The sequence below is a fragment of the Barbatula barbatula genome (genome assembly GCF_947034865.1).
Source record: "Barbatula barbatula genome assembly, chromosome: 19".
NCBI lineage: Eukaryota > Metazoa > Chordata > Actinopteri > Cypriniformes > Nemacheilidae > Barbatula > Barbatula barbatula.
This window is the reverse complement of record NC_136782.1, coordinates 21,588,934-21,606,530: the sequence shown is the minus strand read 5'-3', so window position 1 is coordinate 21,606,530 and position 17,597 is coordinate 21,588,934. Positions and strand designations below refer to the sequence as shown.

Below are 17,597 nucleotides of genomic sequence, written 5' to 3'. Positions count from 1 at the left end.
GCAATTATAAATGCAGATATCTCTAATTATCAATTTGACTAGTGAAATTACAATTATGACTCGTCGAAATACAATTAAAACTATCTAAAATATATTTTATGGATAGTCAAACCCAAGGTTTTTATGTCAAAACGGCTTGTCGTAAGAAGTCATCTTCTTTACAGGTTTAATATACGTGACTTTGCCTCTTCTTGGATCATGACAGACAGTCAGGTTGACGTTCTCTGATAGGCCGCCCGACGTCGGTTCATTGGTTCGGTTCAATGGTTCGGTTCAATTGTTCGGTTCAATGGTGCGGTTCAATGGTGCGGTTCAATTGCAGACGGGCTCTGGGCTCAACTGTTTTTCCTATGCTGGGTAGCCCGGATGTTACCATGTGAATATTTAACTTGAATTTTTCGATCTGAATTTGAGCAGTCGAATTAGACATATGTTTTCTTTGAAAAATATTAACTTGAAATTTTAGATCTGAATAAGAGCAATCGAATTTGATCAACCTGAATGTATTTTATCTGAAATTCTGTAAGTTGATTTTGTTTTGTATCTGAATTTGTGAGCATTAAATTCCAGTTTTTAAAATGGAAATCAAGAATTTTCATATTTAAATTTCATAGAGGTAAATTCGAAACAAATAAATTCAGATACAAGGTTTCCAAAGTAAAATAATTCAAACTCAAGTATTCATTGGCTATTAAATTTCAAAACATTATGTCTCTTTTTTGCTTCCATAGTATTGTGATTGTCAAAACATGTGATGATTTAAATCATATGACAGGATTTAGTTTTATTTAAAAGCGGATGCTCATCCAAACCTGCCTAAACCCCTCCTTTAAACACACCCCCACATTTCTACATCAGTTGGTGAGAGGCGTTGAAGAACACGCCCCCAAAATATATACGTGTAAGAAAGAAGGCGTGTCTGTTCCTGCTGTAGTGTTGTTGCTGCTGTCGCCATGTTGTGGAGACGCTGTGCGTTTCATCACAAATTAATATCTTAGTTGGTTTTCCATACGAGGACTCAATTATAAATCTGTGGTTAAGTTTTATTTACAACACTGTTCCAAAACATCACAACTTCAAAATCTGAGTGTGTGCAGCACATGAACACCTGGTTGTGCTCAACGGCTGTTTCTAAAAAGTGGAGTGAATCCAAGTTTGTAAGGACAGTCTGACGCTTCTCACTCGCAGCCTGTAAGAACGTTTTCATTATGAAAGAATTTGCATCGGACTATTCAAACGTAAGTTTTTCTGTCGGTCCTACGATCACAAATGCAGAAATAGTTTTATATTTACGAGTCTGAATCTATCGGGAGCCTCGTATCCTCTGGCTGTTCTCCCTGCAGCGTGATGCTACACATAAAAATATATATCTGTCACATGCTTGAGGTATTCGGCCAATCACAACACACTGGGCAGCTGGCCAATCACAACACACTGGGCAGCTGGCCAATCACAACACACTGGACAGCTGGCCAATCACAACACACTGGACAGCTGGCCAATCAGAGTACACAGCGCTTTCACAACGAAGAACTTTGTTAAGAATCGAGGCGTTTCAGAAAGACACAGAGAAGCGACAGTAATGCAATTAAATGTGAAAACTAATGTGATTTTTTTTAACAGTAAACCACGTAAACACACAATATAACACCAAATACACAATAATGTTCATTTTAGCCGTCCAATAGGAACCCTTTAAATGATGAGCACAGATCAGACATGAGAGATCTTGCCATAAAGAAAAGAACGACAGAAATAAAGAAAGAGTTTCTCTTCTAGAATTTATTGTTAATGATGCATTAAAGTATTTGCAAATACAATTAACATTTTAATAGATTAACACAAACAATAAAGAAACTTTCAAAGCCGCACAGTTTACTGAGACTTTCTAAAACACTTAATGTGAAAAGCGCTTCACTACCCAAACAACGACCAGAAAAAACAACATTTCTGTCAAATGTTTGTTGTAATAAACACAAGCTGCTGTCAAAAGAAGGAGATCTTATTCCACAGATAAAGTCAATAATGTCACGTTAAGTGTTTTCTCCTCCATTGAAGTCCATTATAAGGAAACAGTTTAATGTGGGACATTCACACACACTTAACATGAAACTTTACTTGTTGTATTTATATTCTGAGCTCATCAGATCATCTGCACATGAAAAACTTTATTTAAAGAACCGCTCGGCTCTGTAAACACTAACTCTCGTCTTCTTTCATTTGATTGGTCACCTCACTTATTTTGACATTGAGGGGCTGTTAGACCACTGAGACGTTATCAAATGTTTGCAGCATTAAAATACACTTCAGCTTTTACACAATTATTACACACATTAGATTTCACACTATAGAAACAATGGAGCGTACGGTCCTGTGTAAGAAAACAGATGTGTGGTGTGAGAGCGTGAGAACAGCATTTTAATGATCAAGATTTAACATGATGATGAATGTTATTCAGTGTAATATGTGTTTCATTCATGACATTCCTGCTGAACTGAGAGACTGAAGTGTGTGTTGTTGTTCTCTACAGGTTGAGATGGTGTAAGATCACAGATGAAGGTTGTGTTGCTCTGACTTCAGCTCTGAGATCAAACCCCTCACACCTGAGACATCTGGATCTGTCTCTTAATAATGTAGGAGATTCAGGAGTGAAGCTGATCTCTACTGTACTGGAGAATCCTCACTGTAAACTGGACACACTGAAGTAAGATCATCTCTCTGATAGTCACACATGTACTGATTCTTACATCATCATCTTCTATATTCATGTTCAGGGGTTGGTGGGGGGTGTTTGGGATCTAGGAATGTCATAAAAACTTTGCGTTATGTGTTTGTGTTTTTAAGTGTATTGTGATTGTCAAAACATGTGATGATTTAAATCATATGACAGGATTTAGTTTTATTTAAAAGCGGATGCTCATCCAAACCTGCCTAAAACGCCTCCTTTAAACACACCCCCACATTCCTACATCAGTTGGTGAGAAGTGTTGAAGAACACGCCCTAAATATAAACATGTAAGAAAGAAGGCGTGTCTGTTCCTGGGGTGTATTCCAGAAAGCTGGGTTAATTTACCATCAGATTAACCCTGAACTGTGGGTTGATTAACCCAAAACCTGCTTACTCGGGGTATGTCGGTTCCAGAACACCTGTGTCGAGTTAGTTTAATCAACCTACTGCTAATAACCTTGAGTTAATGCGCGCGCACAGTGAACATATCAAGGCATTTTCAATGGAACGCCGAATTCAGGAGTCACCATGGAAACTAAGGGTGAAAAGTTACGTGCCGTGTACTTCTCGGAAGCGGACTCACAACTTTTAACGAGTTCAAGCCCATTATCATGAAAAAAAAGCAATACAGCTGCATATTTTTTTATTACATTTTAAATATGCTTGCCTTTCTTTTGTTAATTTGCAAAAGTTGAACAATTGTCTTTTTGAGCATGTGGCATGACTCGACAAGCATTTACTTTTCTCAACATCAGTTTCTTAAGAATACAGTGCAATGTATATTGAAAAGAAATATATAGGCCTCTTGTTTTATAAGGTGTAATCATTCTGGGTCCAAAATAAGTCTTTCCCAAGTCAAAATGAAACACAAAAACATTCTCCAAAAAGTTAATATTGTATTCTAACTGTTTTAAGATCAATGTCTTAAGTTACTTTTACAGTATTCTTCCTATATAGCTAATAGAAAGAAGGCTGAGGCCCGTCTTACTGGCGGGGGTCCACCTCCCCTTACCCCATCTCAGGAGTTGGCTCTTTCACTTAATAAAGCGCCCAGGTTTATGGCCAGGGAACTGTACAAAAGTGTGTAGAAAACGTTTCAGTGCCATGCATACTGTACGAACAGCTCTACACACTGTCACCTTTCCCACATGCTCTGCATCGCCCATATTGTAGAGAAAACTCTCCGTAGCAAAAAAGCGCAGAGCAATACAAAGAATTTGTCTGGCGCTAGCGCTGACCCGCGGTTTGTCACGTTTGATATGTGTGGTCTTAGTAGGTTTGTTAAATAAATTAACGACTGCCTAGAAAAACAATAGCGCTCCTGCAAATATTCCTTAGGATAAGAGAACACATCGATATGTGGTTTTATCACCCTCTCATGGCGAAAAAAACCCTGTATAATCTGTGCCTCTCATCAAAAGGGCATGCCATGCTCAGAAACCTCTCTGAAACAAACTAACCCTGCAACATAACCTGCTCCGGAGCAGGTTATCCTCAGAGAGTCAGTTGCTATGGTAACTTACATAACCCGAAAGTTACCTCCATTTTTGGAACCGAAAGCAGATGTTATCCGCTTGCTTACTCCTTAACTTACCCAGGTAAGTCACATAACCTGCTTTCTGGAATACACCCTTGCTGTAGTGTTGTTGTTGCTGTCGCCATGTTGTGGAGACGCTGTGTGTTTCATCACAAATTAATATCTTAGTTGGTTTTCCATACGAGGACTCAATTATAAATCTGTGGTTAAGTTTTATTTACAACACTGTTCCAAAACATCACAACTTCAAAATCTGAGTGTGTGCAGCACATGAACACCTGGTTGTGCTCAACGGCTGTTTCTAAAAAGTGGAGTGAATCCAAGTTTGTAAGGACAGTCTGACGCTTCTCACTCGCAGCCTGTAAGAACGTTTTCATTATGAAAGAATTTGCATCGGACTATTCAAACGTAAGTTTTTCTGTCGGTCCTACGATCACAAATGCAGAAATAGTTTTATATTTACGAGTCTGAATCCATCGGGAGCCTCGTATCCTCTGGCTGTTCTCCCTGCAGCGTGATGCTACACATAAAAATATATATCCGTCACATGCTGGAGGTATTCGGCCAATCACAACACACTGGACAGCTGGCCAATCAGAGTACACAGCGCTTTCACAACGAAGAACTTTGTTAAGAATCGAGGCGTTTCAGAAAGACACAGAGAAGCGACAGTAATGCAATTAAATGTGAAAACTAATGTGATTTTTTTTAACAGTAAACCACGTAAACACACAATATAACACCAAATACACAATAATGTTCATTTTAGCCGTCCAATAGGAACCCTTTAAATGATGAGCACAGATCAGACATGAGAGATCTTGCCATAAAGAAAAGAACGACAGAAATAAAGAAAGAGTTTCTCTTCTAGAATTTATTGTTAATGATGCATTAAAGTATTTGCAAATACAATTAACATTTTAATAGATTAACACAAACAATAAAGAAACTTTCAAAGCCACACAGTTTACTGAGACTTTCTAAAACACTTAATGTGAAAAGCGCTTCACTACCCAAACAACCACCAGAAAAAACAACATTTCTGTCAAATGTTTGTTGAAATAAACACAAGCTGCTGTCAAAAGAAGGAGTTTTTATTCCACAGATAAAGTCAATAATGTCACGTTAAGTGTTTTCTCCTCCATTGAAGTCCATTATAAGGAAACAGTTTAATGTGGGACATTCACACACACTTAACATGAAACTTTACTTGTTGTATTTATATTCTGAGCTCATCAGATCATCTGCACATGAAAAACTTTATTTAAAGAACCGCTCGGCTCTGTAAACACTAACTCTCGTCTTCTTTCATTTGATTGGTCACCTCACTTCTTTTGACATTGAGGGGCTGTTAGACCACTGAGACGTTATCAAATGTTTGCAGCATTAAAATACACTTCAGCTTTTACACAATTATTACACACATTAGATTTCACACTATAGAAACAATGGAGCGTACGGTCCTATGTAAGAAAACAGATGTGTGGTGTGAGAGCGTGAGAACAGCATTTTAATGATCAAGATTTAACATGATGATGAATGTTATTCAGTGTAATATGTGTTTCATTCATGACATTCCTGCTGAACTGAGAGACTGAAGTGTGTGTTGTTGTTCTCTACAGGTTGAGGAAGTGTAAGATCACAGATGAAGGTTGTGTTGCTCTGACTTCAGCTCTGAGATCAAACCCCTCACACCTGAGACATCTGGATCTGTCTCATAATAATGTAGGAGATTCAGGAGTGAAGCTGATCTCTACTGTACTGGAGAATCCTCACTGTAAACTGGACACACTGAAGTAAGATCATCTCTCTGATAGTCACACATGTACTGATTCTTACATCATCATCTTCTATATTCATGTTCAGGGGTTGGTGGGGGATATTTGGGATGTAGGAATGTCATAAAAAACACAAAAACCTTGCGTTATAAGTGACAAGACAAAGAATTTGTTAACAAAATTCAACATAATTGTATTAGTTTTAATTTGAGGTGAACTGTCCCTTTAAATGATGAGCACAGATCAGACATGAGAGATCTTGCCATAAAGAAAAGAACGACAGAAATAAAGAAAGAGTTTCTCTTCTAGAATTTATTGTTAATGATGCATTAAAGTATTTGCAAATACAATTAACATTTTAATAGATTAACACAAACAATAAAGAAACTTTCAAAGCCACACAGTTTACTGAGACTTTCTAAAACACTTAATGTGAAAACCGCTTCACTACCCAAACAACCACCAGAAAAAACAACATTTCTGTCAAATGTTTGTTGAAATAAACACAAGCTGCTGTCAAAAGAAGGAGATCTTATTCCACAGATAAAGTCAATAATGTCACGTTAAGTGTTTTCTCCTCCATTGAAGTCCATTATAAGGAAACAGTTTAATGTGGGACATTCACACACGCTTAACATGAAACTTTACTTGTTGTATTTATATTCTGAGCTCATCAGATCATCTGCACATGAAAAACTTTATTTAAAGAACCGCTCGGCTCTGTAAACACTAACTCTCGTCTTCTTTCATTTGATTGGTCACCTCACTTCTTTTGACATTGAGGGGCTGTTAGACCACTGAGACGTTATCAAATGTTTGCAGCATTAAAATACACTTCAGCTTTTACACAATTATTACACACATTAGATTTCACACTATAGAAACAATGGAGCGTATGGTCCTGTGTAAGAAAACAGATGTGTGGTGTGAGAGCGTGAGAACAGCATTTTAATGATCAAGATTTAACATGATGATGAATGTTATTCAGTGTAATATGTGTTTCATTCATGACATTCCTGCTGAACTGAGAGACTGAAGTGTGTGTTGTTGTTCTCTACAGGTTGAGTTGGTGTAAGATCACAGATGAAGGTTGTGTTGCTCTGACTTCAGCTCTGAGATCAAACCCCTCACACCTGAGACATCTGGATCTGTCTGGTAATAATGTAGGAGATTCAGGAGTGAAGCTGATCTCTACTGTACTGGAGAATCCTCACTGTAAACTGGACACACTGAAGTAAGATCATCTCTCTTATAGTCACACATGTGCTGATTCTTACATGATCATCTTCTATATTCATGTTCATGGGTTGGTGGGGGGTGTTTGGGATGTAGGAATGTCATAAAAACACAAAAATCTTGCGTTATAAGTGACAAGACAAAGAATTTGTTAACAAAATTCAACAATTTTATTAGTTTTAATTTGAGGTGAACTGTCCCTTTAAATGATGAGCACAGATCAGACATGAGAGATCTTGCCATAAAGAAAAGAACGACAGAAATAAAGAAAGAGTTTCTCTTCTGGAATTTATTGTTAATGATGCATTAAAGTATTTGCAAATACAATTAACATTTTAATAGATTAACACAAACAATAAAGAAACTTTCAAAGACACACAGTTTACTGAGACTTTCTAAAACACTTAATGTGAAAAGCGCTTCACTACCCAAACAACGACCTGAAAAAACAACATTTCTGTCAAATGTTTGTTGTAATAAACACAAGCTGCTGTCAAAAGAAGGAGATCTTATTCCACAGATAAAGTCAATAATGTCACGTTAAGTGTTTTCTCCTCCATTGAAGTCCATTATAAGGAAACAGTTTAATGTGGGACATTCACACACGCTTAACATGAAACTTTACTTGTTGTATTTATATCCTGAGCTCATCAGATCATCTGCACATGAAAAACTTTATTTAAAGAACCGCTCGGCTCTGTAAACACTAACTCTCGTCTTCTTTCATTTGATTGGTCACCTCACTTATTTTGACATTGAGGGGCTGTTAGACCACTGAGACGTTATCAAATGTTTGCAGCATTAAAATACACTTCAGCTTTTACACAATTATTACACACATTAGATTTCACACTATAGAAACAATGGAGCGTACGGTCCTGTGTAAGAAAACAGATGTGTGGTGTGAGAGCGTGAGAACAGCATTTTAATGATCAAGATTTAACATGATGATGAATGTTATTCAGTGTAATATGTGTTTCATTCATGACATTCCTGCTGAACTGAGAGACTGAAGTGTGTGTTATTGTTCTCTACAGGTTGAGTTTGTGTGAGATCACAGATGAAGGTTGTGTTGCTCTGACTTCAGCTCTGAGATCAAACCCCTCACACCTGAGACATCTGGATCTGTCTTATAATAATGTAGGAGATTCAGAAGTGAAGCTTCTCTGTGAGCTGAGAGATGATCCACATTATAAACTAGAGACAGTGAGGTGAGTAGAGCTCATTTTTAATACATGTTTAACAACTGTAAAACCTTTTGCAAAATATTGAATACAGATGAACACACTTGATGTTTTATAAGTGCAGCACAATAAGAATTCAGTTCAATGAGTGTGATGAAGAGTCTGTTCACTGTCATCTTCCTCTTCTTAAACATATTATTATTATTATTTATGTGGAGGTTTATAGTTTTATTTCCTGCTGTTTGTTTGATGGATGTTCACCTCAGTGTTTGTGCACACATAGCTAGATGTTTTTATTTGATGCTCTTCATCATTATTATTGATCAAATCTTCATCATCATCATCACACGTCTGCAGTGAGTGAAAGTCTTGAGTGCTTCAGACACTGCAGAATACTGACAGACTGTAGAAATAACAACACACAATATATACACAATAAAGTGACAGATGACACATATAATACAGGTTATGAGTTAAACAGATGAAGATCAAACTGACTTTATTATTGTTGACATGTGTAGTGATGATACATTAGTTCTGTCTTTGTGTTTCTCTTTTAGGCCTCACTGGTGATGACAGTAAGGTGTGTTTACATCTGTCTGTGTGATCTTCAGTATCATCTGATGGAGAATAACAAGACGACACTATAGTGACATTACAGACACACTGAAAACAATCATTCACACATTCAGTTTCATAATCCTGTGATAGTCTTGATGAAGTGACTGAAAAACTTCTTCAACAAAAGAAACTGATGTTCCACAATATTGTCAGGACAGTAAACACAGACAAATGTTGTATTAACTACAGTAGATTTCAATCAAATACAGCAAATATAGTGTGTGTGTGTGATACAGATTACACAGATTATATAGTTAAATAGTATTATACACTGTCATTTTATATCATCAGATTATCTCATATACAAATTTCAAAATGTAAATATGTGGGAGAGTTTATGGTTGGAATATAAATACATGAAACAGTAAATAATGTAGAATTATGTTGAATGTATAATACAGCAAATATAGTGTGTGTGTGTGTGTGTGTGTGTTCAGAGATCATCATGTGTGTGACTCACTTTATCAACCAATAAAACAAATGAATTTAACGTCACAACATCTGAAGAAGGATCAGAAATAGAAAGAGATTGAAACTTTGAGTCTGAATCCTGAAAGCATTGAAGTAATGACTTCATATTTACATTATTATTATTTTATTTGACTTTTACAAGAAGGAAACAAATGTAAACAGAATCTATGAGCTTCACATTTACTTCCAAGAGTAAGATCATCTCTCTGATAGACACACGAACATGTTCTTAAAGGGAAACTTCACCCAAGAATGAATTACTGACCCTCGGGTTGATCAAAACCTGTAAATGTCTTTGTAACATAAAGATATCTGGAAGAATGTGAGCAACTGACAGTTCTGAAACACCATTGACTACCATAGTAGGAAAATGATTGTGAACATTTCTTTGTTCTGTTGAACACTAGAAGATATTTTGAAGAATTTAGGGAAGAGAACAGTTCTGGGGGAACCTTTGACCACCGTTGTTATTTTTCCTACAATAGTAGTCAATGGTGCCCCAGAACTGATCGTTGCTAACATTCTTCCAAACATCTTTCTTTGTGTTCGACAGAACAAAGACATTTTTACAGGTTTTCAAGGCGAGTTTATGACAGACTTTCCCTTTAACAGATTTTCTGTCCAAACCATCAAACTGACTTTATCAGAGATGGATCACCACTTGAAACAGAAGTATATTTACAGATTACACAGATTATATAGTCTACGGTTAAATTGAACATTTCTATTGATTGTGTATATTGTGTATGTATAGTAAACTCATTTGTGTGTATTATACACTGTCATTTTATATCATCAGATTATCTCATATACAATTTTCAAAATGTAAATATGTGGGAGAGTTTATGTTTGGAATATAAATACATGAAATAATGTAAATAAAAAACAGTAAATAATGTAGAATTGTGTTGCATGTATAATGAAACGTTTGAGATATCACATGAGAGACAGAGAGAGAGAGAGAGAGAGACAGAGAGAGAGAGAGAGAGAGAGACAGAGACAGAGAGAGAGAGAGAGACAGAGAGAGAGAGAGAGACAGAGAGAGGGAGACGGAGAGAGAGAGACAGAGAGAGCGAGAGATGCTCAAGTAGAGGAGTCCAGAGGAGAAGAAGAGCACAGCCAACAGAGAACCCAACGATAAACTCATTCTTCATGTCTGTCTGTGTCTGTCTTTCTCTATATTGTCAGACTGTGATCATTAAATGTGTTTTTCTTGAGGATCCGTCTCTACTTTATGTCTAAAACAGTGAAGAAATATTCTGACACATTAGATTTTCAGTTTAGGGCCCAAAAACATTTCACTTCACTTTGGTTTTGACTTTAATGGTCCAAATGTGATTTGACTGTTGTACAGGATTTGCTTTATTCTGCTGTGAAACTGAAGTTTGTGGAGTTTCAGAGACAGCTGGCAGATGATGTGTTTGGCTTTAAGAGCTTCATGTTGAAGTGTGTTTGTAAAGCTTGAATGAAGGTGTGTGGATGTGTTCATGTTGATATATCTGTGCTCTTGTTTCTACACACTTCAGCGTGCAGGGATTCTCAAAAGATGTTTTTCTCACATTTGCACTTTTAATCTCAGATCGCCTCTAAATTAAAGTTTTAATCTCAAAGTTAAATATAGCAATTTATAGTCTGTTTAATATTTGAATGTGTGCTTTAGACATGATGCTGGATCTGAATGAATTGATGAAGCAGGCTCGCTCATCTTATTTTTCCAACCTTGTGTCAGGAAATAAGAAAAATCCTAAAGTCTTGTTTGACACCGTTGAGAAGCTTACTGCACCTTCAGCTCCTCCTGTGCCGGTGTACACACAAGAGGATTGTAACAACTTTTTGTCGTTCTTTGTGAACAAAGTACATGACATTAGGGCCAGTGTTAATTCACCACTCATTAGTGTTTGTTCTACTGAGTTTTCACCTGTGTCATCTTGGTCGTCCTTCACTCCTGTCAGCCTACAGGATATAAAGACTATAACAGGAAATATGAAACCGTCTTCGAGCCCCGCCGACATTGTCCCAACAACTCTATTGTTGAAAACGTTTGATACTGTCGGCCCCTGTGTGGAAAAAATAATTAATCTGTCACTTAGATCTGGCTCAGTTCCCAGCTACTTCAAACATGCTGTGGTAAACCCGATCCTTAAAAAGCCCAATCTTGACCCTTCAGAACCAAAAAACTACAGGCCCATATCAAAACTTCCATTTATCTCCAAAATTTTGGAAAAAATCGTGGCATGCCAGCTGACCTCCTTTATGGAGCAGCATGACTTGTTTGATACTTTTCAGTCTGGTTTCCGAAAATTACACTCCACTGAAACAGCCCTTATTAAAGTCTCTAGTGATGTGATGATGGCAGTAGACTCTGGCCGCTACACTGTACTTGTACTACTTGATTTGTCTTCTGCTTTTGACACTGTAGATCACAGTATACTGATCAATCGGCTTCATAATGAGATGGGACTATCAGGATCTGTCCTTCAGTGGTTCTCGTCCTATATACATGACAGAACCTTTAACGTTGCTGTAAACAATGTACAGTCTGATGTAACCAATTTGTCCTGCGGAGTGGCACAAGGGTCCGTTTTGGGTCCTATCTTGTTTTTACTGTACATTTTGCCACTTGGTCAAATTATTGGTTGTTTCAAGGATGTATCGTATCATTTCTATGCAGACGATGTCCAGTTGTATTGCTCCTTTAATGATACTGAGTTTCATCGGTTGTCTCTGGTCCTAGAGTGTGTGTCCTCCATCAAAGACTGGCTTGCCAATAACTATCTGCAGATAAATTCAAGCAAGACTGAAACGCTGATCTTTGCTCCAGACCATAAGATCACGTTGATCAAACAGCACCTTGGCTCCCTGGGCCCCTCTGTCAAACCCAGCCTCAGAAACCTGGGGGTTATGTTTGACCAGGCCATGTCTTTGGAGACACACTCAAAACAGCTCGTCCGAAACTGCTTTTATCATCTTAGGAACATCTCTAAAATTCGCAAATTGTTGTCAAAGAATGACCTGGAAATGATAATTCATGCTTTCATATCAACAAGACTTGACTACTGTAACTCTCTATTTACCTGTCTGAATATGTCGGCTTTGAACAAACTGCAAATTGTTCAAAATTCTGCTGCTAGACTTTTAACAGGTGCCCCTCAAAGGTCTCATATTACTCCAGTCTTGTCGGCTCTCCATTGGCTCCCTGTAAAATTCAGGATTGACTTTAAGATTTTAGTGCTGACTTTCAGGGCCTTAAATGGTCAGGCCCCACAGTATATCCGAGACCTTTTGAAGCCGTATTTCCCTAGCCGGACTCTTCGGTCCTCTGACCAGTATTTGCTTGCAGTCCCTAAGACTCGTTATAAGACCCGAGGGGACCGGTCTTTCCAGTCTGTTGCTCCCAGACTGTGGAACGCCCTGCCCCTGTCCATGCGTCTGGCTGACTCTGTTGTCTCTTTTAAAAAGGATCTGAAAACTTGTTTATTTAGGAAAGCTTTTGGTTGATGGGTTCACACTAGCATCCCTTTCTTTTGATATATGTATATGCATTTTATACTGTTTGTTTTACCTATTCTGTTGTACAGCACTTTGTGATTCTATCTGTGAAAAGCGCTTTATAAATAAATTTGACTTACTTTACTTACTTTAAATGTTTTATGTGCAGCTGCTTTGCAACAATGTAAAAAAGAGCTAGTAACTTTGTCAAATCTGTCAACTTCAGCTGACCAAACTCTACAGACGCTGTGATCCAACATAAAAAACTCATGGGAATTTGTAAAAGGACTGCAAAGCATTGCAATAATGCTGTGATCTGTGTCACTTTAATGACGTGAACAAGTGATGTGATAGACCAGATACACGACTGAACTTCACTTGTGTCAGAGACTGTTGACTGTCCATTATAGTCCATGTAGACAAGCCTAATCATCATGATTATTTTTATGCTTTTATGTTTATTTAGCATTGACAAAAATATTGATTGTTCCTTGTTTTAACATATGTATTGCCTTTAACAATTGGGGTTAAGTTATATCATTATTTTCAGTTTTACGGTTGGAATGTAACAATGTTTTTAAGTTACCAATTATTAATATGTGTGTACTTACCTGAAGTTGATGAAAGTTGTTATGGATGGTAACCTGTTTGTAAGTTTTATTAAGTAAACGGAAGTAGTAAAACAATGGTGTATTAGGTTAGCAATGTTTCATTGTAAAATGTGGTGTAGCAAATGAAATATTTCAGACAAAAAAAAGGGGAGCTGAGACACGCAAAGAGCCAAAAGGAGATGCAGATCGCATCGAAGACGACCTTAAAAGACTGTGGATGCTTTGGAAGAGTTCCGACTGATGACATAAGAAGAGAAGTTAATTGCAACCACACTTGTTGGCTATTAAAAAGGGAAGAGCGAGATGCTTACCAGATACTTTGTTGTTCGGTTTATGAATCGCAAGCATAAAACCGAGTTACTGAAGCAGGCAAAGAAGCTGAAGGGAACAGGGGTAGCCTATACCTGAACGAACATCTTACAAAAAAGAACGCCGAGATCGCAAGACATGCACGCACTCTGAGGAAACAGAACAAGATACAAGCTACATGGACAAGGAATTGCAAAGTGATGATACGGCTAAATGGAACACCTGAAGAAGCCAAAGTGATCACAATAAGAGAACTTAAAGAATTGGACCAATACGGATAAGTGAGGACTGCGTGGAGGATTATCCATGTAAATTGACAAGAGTATATCGTGGCTACAAGGGAGGACTATCTGGACTGTTCATACGGATCATCAACATTAATGATGGACCTTGATCAGGATTTTTTGTCCCCATTTAGAGACATTGACGACGGGGAGTTTGATAATATTCATAAGGTCTGTGTGTCTGGACATTTACAAAGTCACTGTAAGTATGATCATTTGAACTTTAAGACTTTCAATCACACAGACCACAAAATGTATGAGATTGATAATGACATTGACCCAGAAAACCACCTTTTCAATAATGTAAATAATAATTGTTGTGAGTACAATACAGAAGAACAATTTAAGAGAAATGTGGAAATGGAAGGGGCATTATCAATAATACATTTTAATAGTAGAAGTCTCTCCAAAAACTTTGTACAAATTAAGGATTTTTTGTGCCAGTTTAATACATTTGATGTGATTGCGGTGTCAGAGACTTGGCTTGATAATGAGAAACCACAAGATGTGGAATTGGATGGATATAATTTGTTTACGATTAATAGAGTTAACAAAAGAGTTGCTTTATATGTTGATACAGCGCTAAAATGTAGTTTGATTAAAAGTATGTCATGGACTATAGAAAACATTTTGGAATGCTTAACCATAGAGATTGACATTGAAAGATCTAAAAATATAATTATTAGTTGTGTGTACAGAACACCAGGAACATGTGTTGACACATTTATGAATAAATTAGTAGGTGTGTTAAATAAATGGAATGAGAACAAGTTACAAATTATATGTGGAGATTTTAACATTGATTTGTTAAATCCAAATGGACATAAGAGAACATCAGACTTTATAGACACAATGTATAGTAAAGGTATATTTCCGGTGATTACAAAACCAAGTAGAATAACATCCCACACTGCTACACTAATTGATAATGTATATACAAATGAAATTGGAGGGAAAATTGTAGGAGGATTATTTATAAATGATATGACTGATCATCTTCCAGTTTTTGCGATCTTTCAAAGATTTTTTACAAAACCAAAGGTAAATAGGACAAACAATGTTAAAATGATTCGACATAGAACACCAGAAGCCATTGCCGCCCTTGGGGAGGATTTAAAGAAACATAATTGGAGTGAGGTTTATGTAAATGAAGATCCTAATAGAGTCTATGATGCTTTCTTATCCATACTGATTGAAGAATATAAAAAACATTGTTTTTTCAAGAAGTTTGTAAGGAAGCGCAAAAATCTGGATAAACCATTGATTACAAATGGAATAGAGAAGGCGTGTAAAAGGAAGAATGCATTATATAGGAAATTTATTGCAACAAGGACTAAACAAGCTGAAAATAATTATAAAATATACAAAAATAAATTAGTAAGTATTATAAGATTTAGTAAAAAGGACTATTATCACACATTATTGAACAAGTACAAGAGTAATACTAAAAAAACATGGGAAGTAGTTAACAGTATAATTAAAAAGAATAGAGGAAAAGTAGATTACCCAAATTATTTTGTAAATGAAGATTCAGGAATTATAAATAAAGTGAATGACATTGTCAATACATTTAATGAGTATTTTGTAAATGTTGGTTATAAGTTAGCACAAGAGATGGTGGAGCAAAAAAATGAGGATAAGTCAGATGAAGTAAATATCTCTAGTAATAAACATTTAATATTTATTAGGGGAACTCATGAAATGGAAATACTTGATATTGTTAATAATTGTAAGAATAAAAATTCAACTGATTGTAATGACATGTCTTTAGTAAAAAATATTATAGAATATATAGTAAAACCATTTACACATATTTGTAATCAATAATTTTTAACAGGTATATTTCCAAATAATATGAAAACAGCTACAATTATTCGTATCTTTAAAGTGGTGATAGACATCTTTTCTCCAATTACAGACCAATTTCTCTGCTTTCCCAGTTCTCTAAAATTTTAGAGAAACTATTTGTGCGTAGGCTTGATAACTTCATAGACAAACATAAACTATTAAGTGAACATCAGTATGGCTTTAGAGCAAATAGGTCAACCTCAATGGCAGTGATGGAAATGGTGGAAGAGATTTCCACTTCAATGGATGATAATGAATATATTGTGGGGGTGTTCCTGGATTTAAAAAAAGCTTTGGACACTATTGACCATGGCCTATTAATGAGGAAACTGGAAAGATATGCAATAAGAGGCAAAGCCTATTCTTGGTTAAAAAGTTACCTTGATGAGATCAATTTGTACAAATAAATGATGTTAGATCAGATCTAATGAAAGTCACTTGTGGAGTTCCACAGGGTTCGGTGTTAGGTCCCTTAATGTTTGTACTGTATATAAATGATATTTGTAAAGTGTCGACATTTTTAAAAATGGTTTTGTTTGCTGATGACACAAACTTATATTGTTCAGGGAAAAATTTGGAACAGCTTCTGAATACAGTGGAACTTGAATTGATGATCTTAAAAAAATGGTTGGATGATAATAAATTGTCACTGAATTTAAGTAAAACAAAGTTCATATTATTTGGTAATCGAAAAAGTAATAATAAAATTAAAATTAGGATTAACAATGAGGAAATAGATAGAGTATATGAAAATAAATTTCTAGGCGTTATAATAGATCATAAATTATGTTGGAAACCACATATTATTCATGTAAAAAGAAAAATGTCACAATCCATTGCACTATTACATAAAACTAAACATATTCTAAATGAAAATTCATTATATATTTTGTATTGTGCCCTCATAGTTCCATACATGACCTATTGTGTGGAGGTTTGGGGACATACATATAAAACCAATATAAATCCAATATATATACTACAAAAAAGAGCAATAAGGATTATAAAACACGTTATCACGAACCAACAAATCAATTGTTTAGTAATTTAAAAGCTTTAAAATTTGATGATTTAGTAAATTTCTATACTGTACAGACAATGTATAAGGTTTATTATAATTTGCTTCCAAACTGTATCCAGAGGCTGTTTGAAAGAAGAGAAAGCCAGTATAAACTAAGAGGAATGCATATGTTTAAAAAAATAAGGGCAAGAACTAATACAAAAAATAGATGCATAACTGTCAAAGGTGTGAATCTATGGAATAATTTGCATAAGGATCTAAAATTGTGTAATTCACTTTATGAATTCAAGAAAATGTTTAAAAATAAGGTGGTTAATAATTATTTAACTCAATGTGCATAACGTTTTTTCTTTATGTACTTAATACAGTATCCGAAATGTGTACCATGTAGTTTTATTATTTAAAAAAAAAAAATTCTTGTCTTGTACCTGTGGGAAAATTATGCTAAATTGATTGATAATGATGTATAAAGGGTAGGCT

The 17,597-nt window shown here is 35.9% G+C and overlaps 2 protein-coding genes across 4 annotated transcripts in view; one reads left to right on the top strand and one right to left on the bottom strand.

Moving 5' to 3' along the window:
- LOC306908490 (NACHT, LRR and PYD domains-containing protein 3-like) overlaps window positions 1-10,456 on the top strand; it is a 92,462-nt gene extending 82,006 nt beyond the window's left edge. For all 3 annotated transcript variants that reach the window (XM_079481409.1, XM_079481410.1, XM_079481408.1), the window contains 5 exons: window positions 2,531-2,704; window positions 5,888-6,061; window positions 7,104-7,277; window positions 8,317-8,490; window positions 9,024-10,456. In XM_079481409.1, coding sequence (XP_079337535.1) covers window positions 2,531-2,704; window positions 5,888-6,061; window positions 7,104-7,277; window positions 8,317-8,490; window positions 9,024-9,036 — 709 coding nt within the window. In that variant the 3' untranslated portion in view covers window positions 9,037-10,456. The remainder of the gene's footprint in view (window positions 1-2,530; window positions 2,705-5,887; window positions 6,062-7,103; window positions 7,278-8,316; window positions 8,491-9,023) is intronic.
- LOC306908485 (uncharacterized protein) overlaps window positions 1-17,597 on the bottom strand; it is a 236,329-nt gene that overhangs the window by 198,467 nt on the left and 20,265 nt on the right. The window lies entirely within an intron of this gene.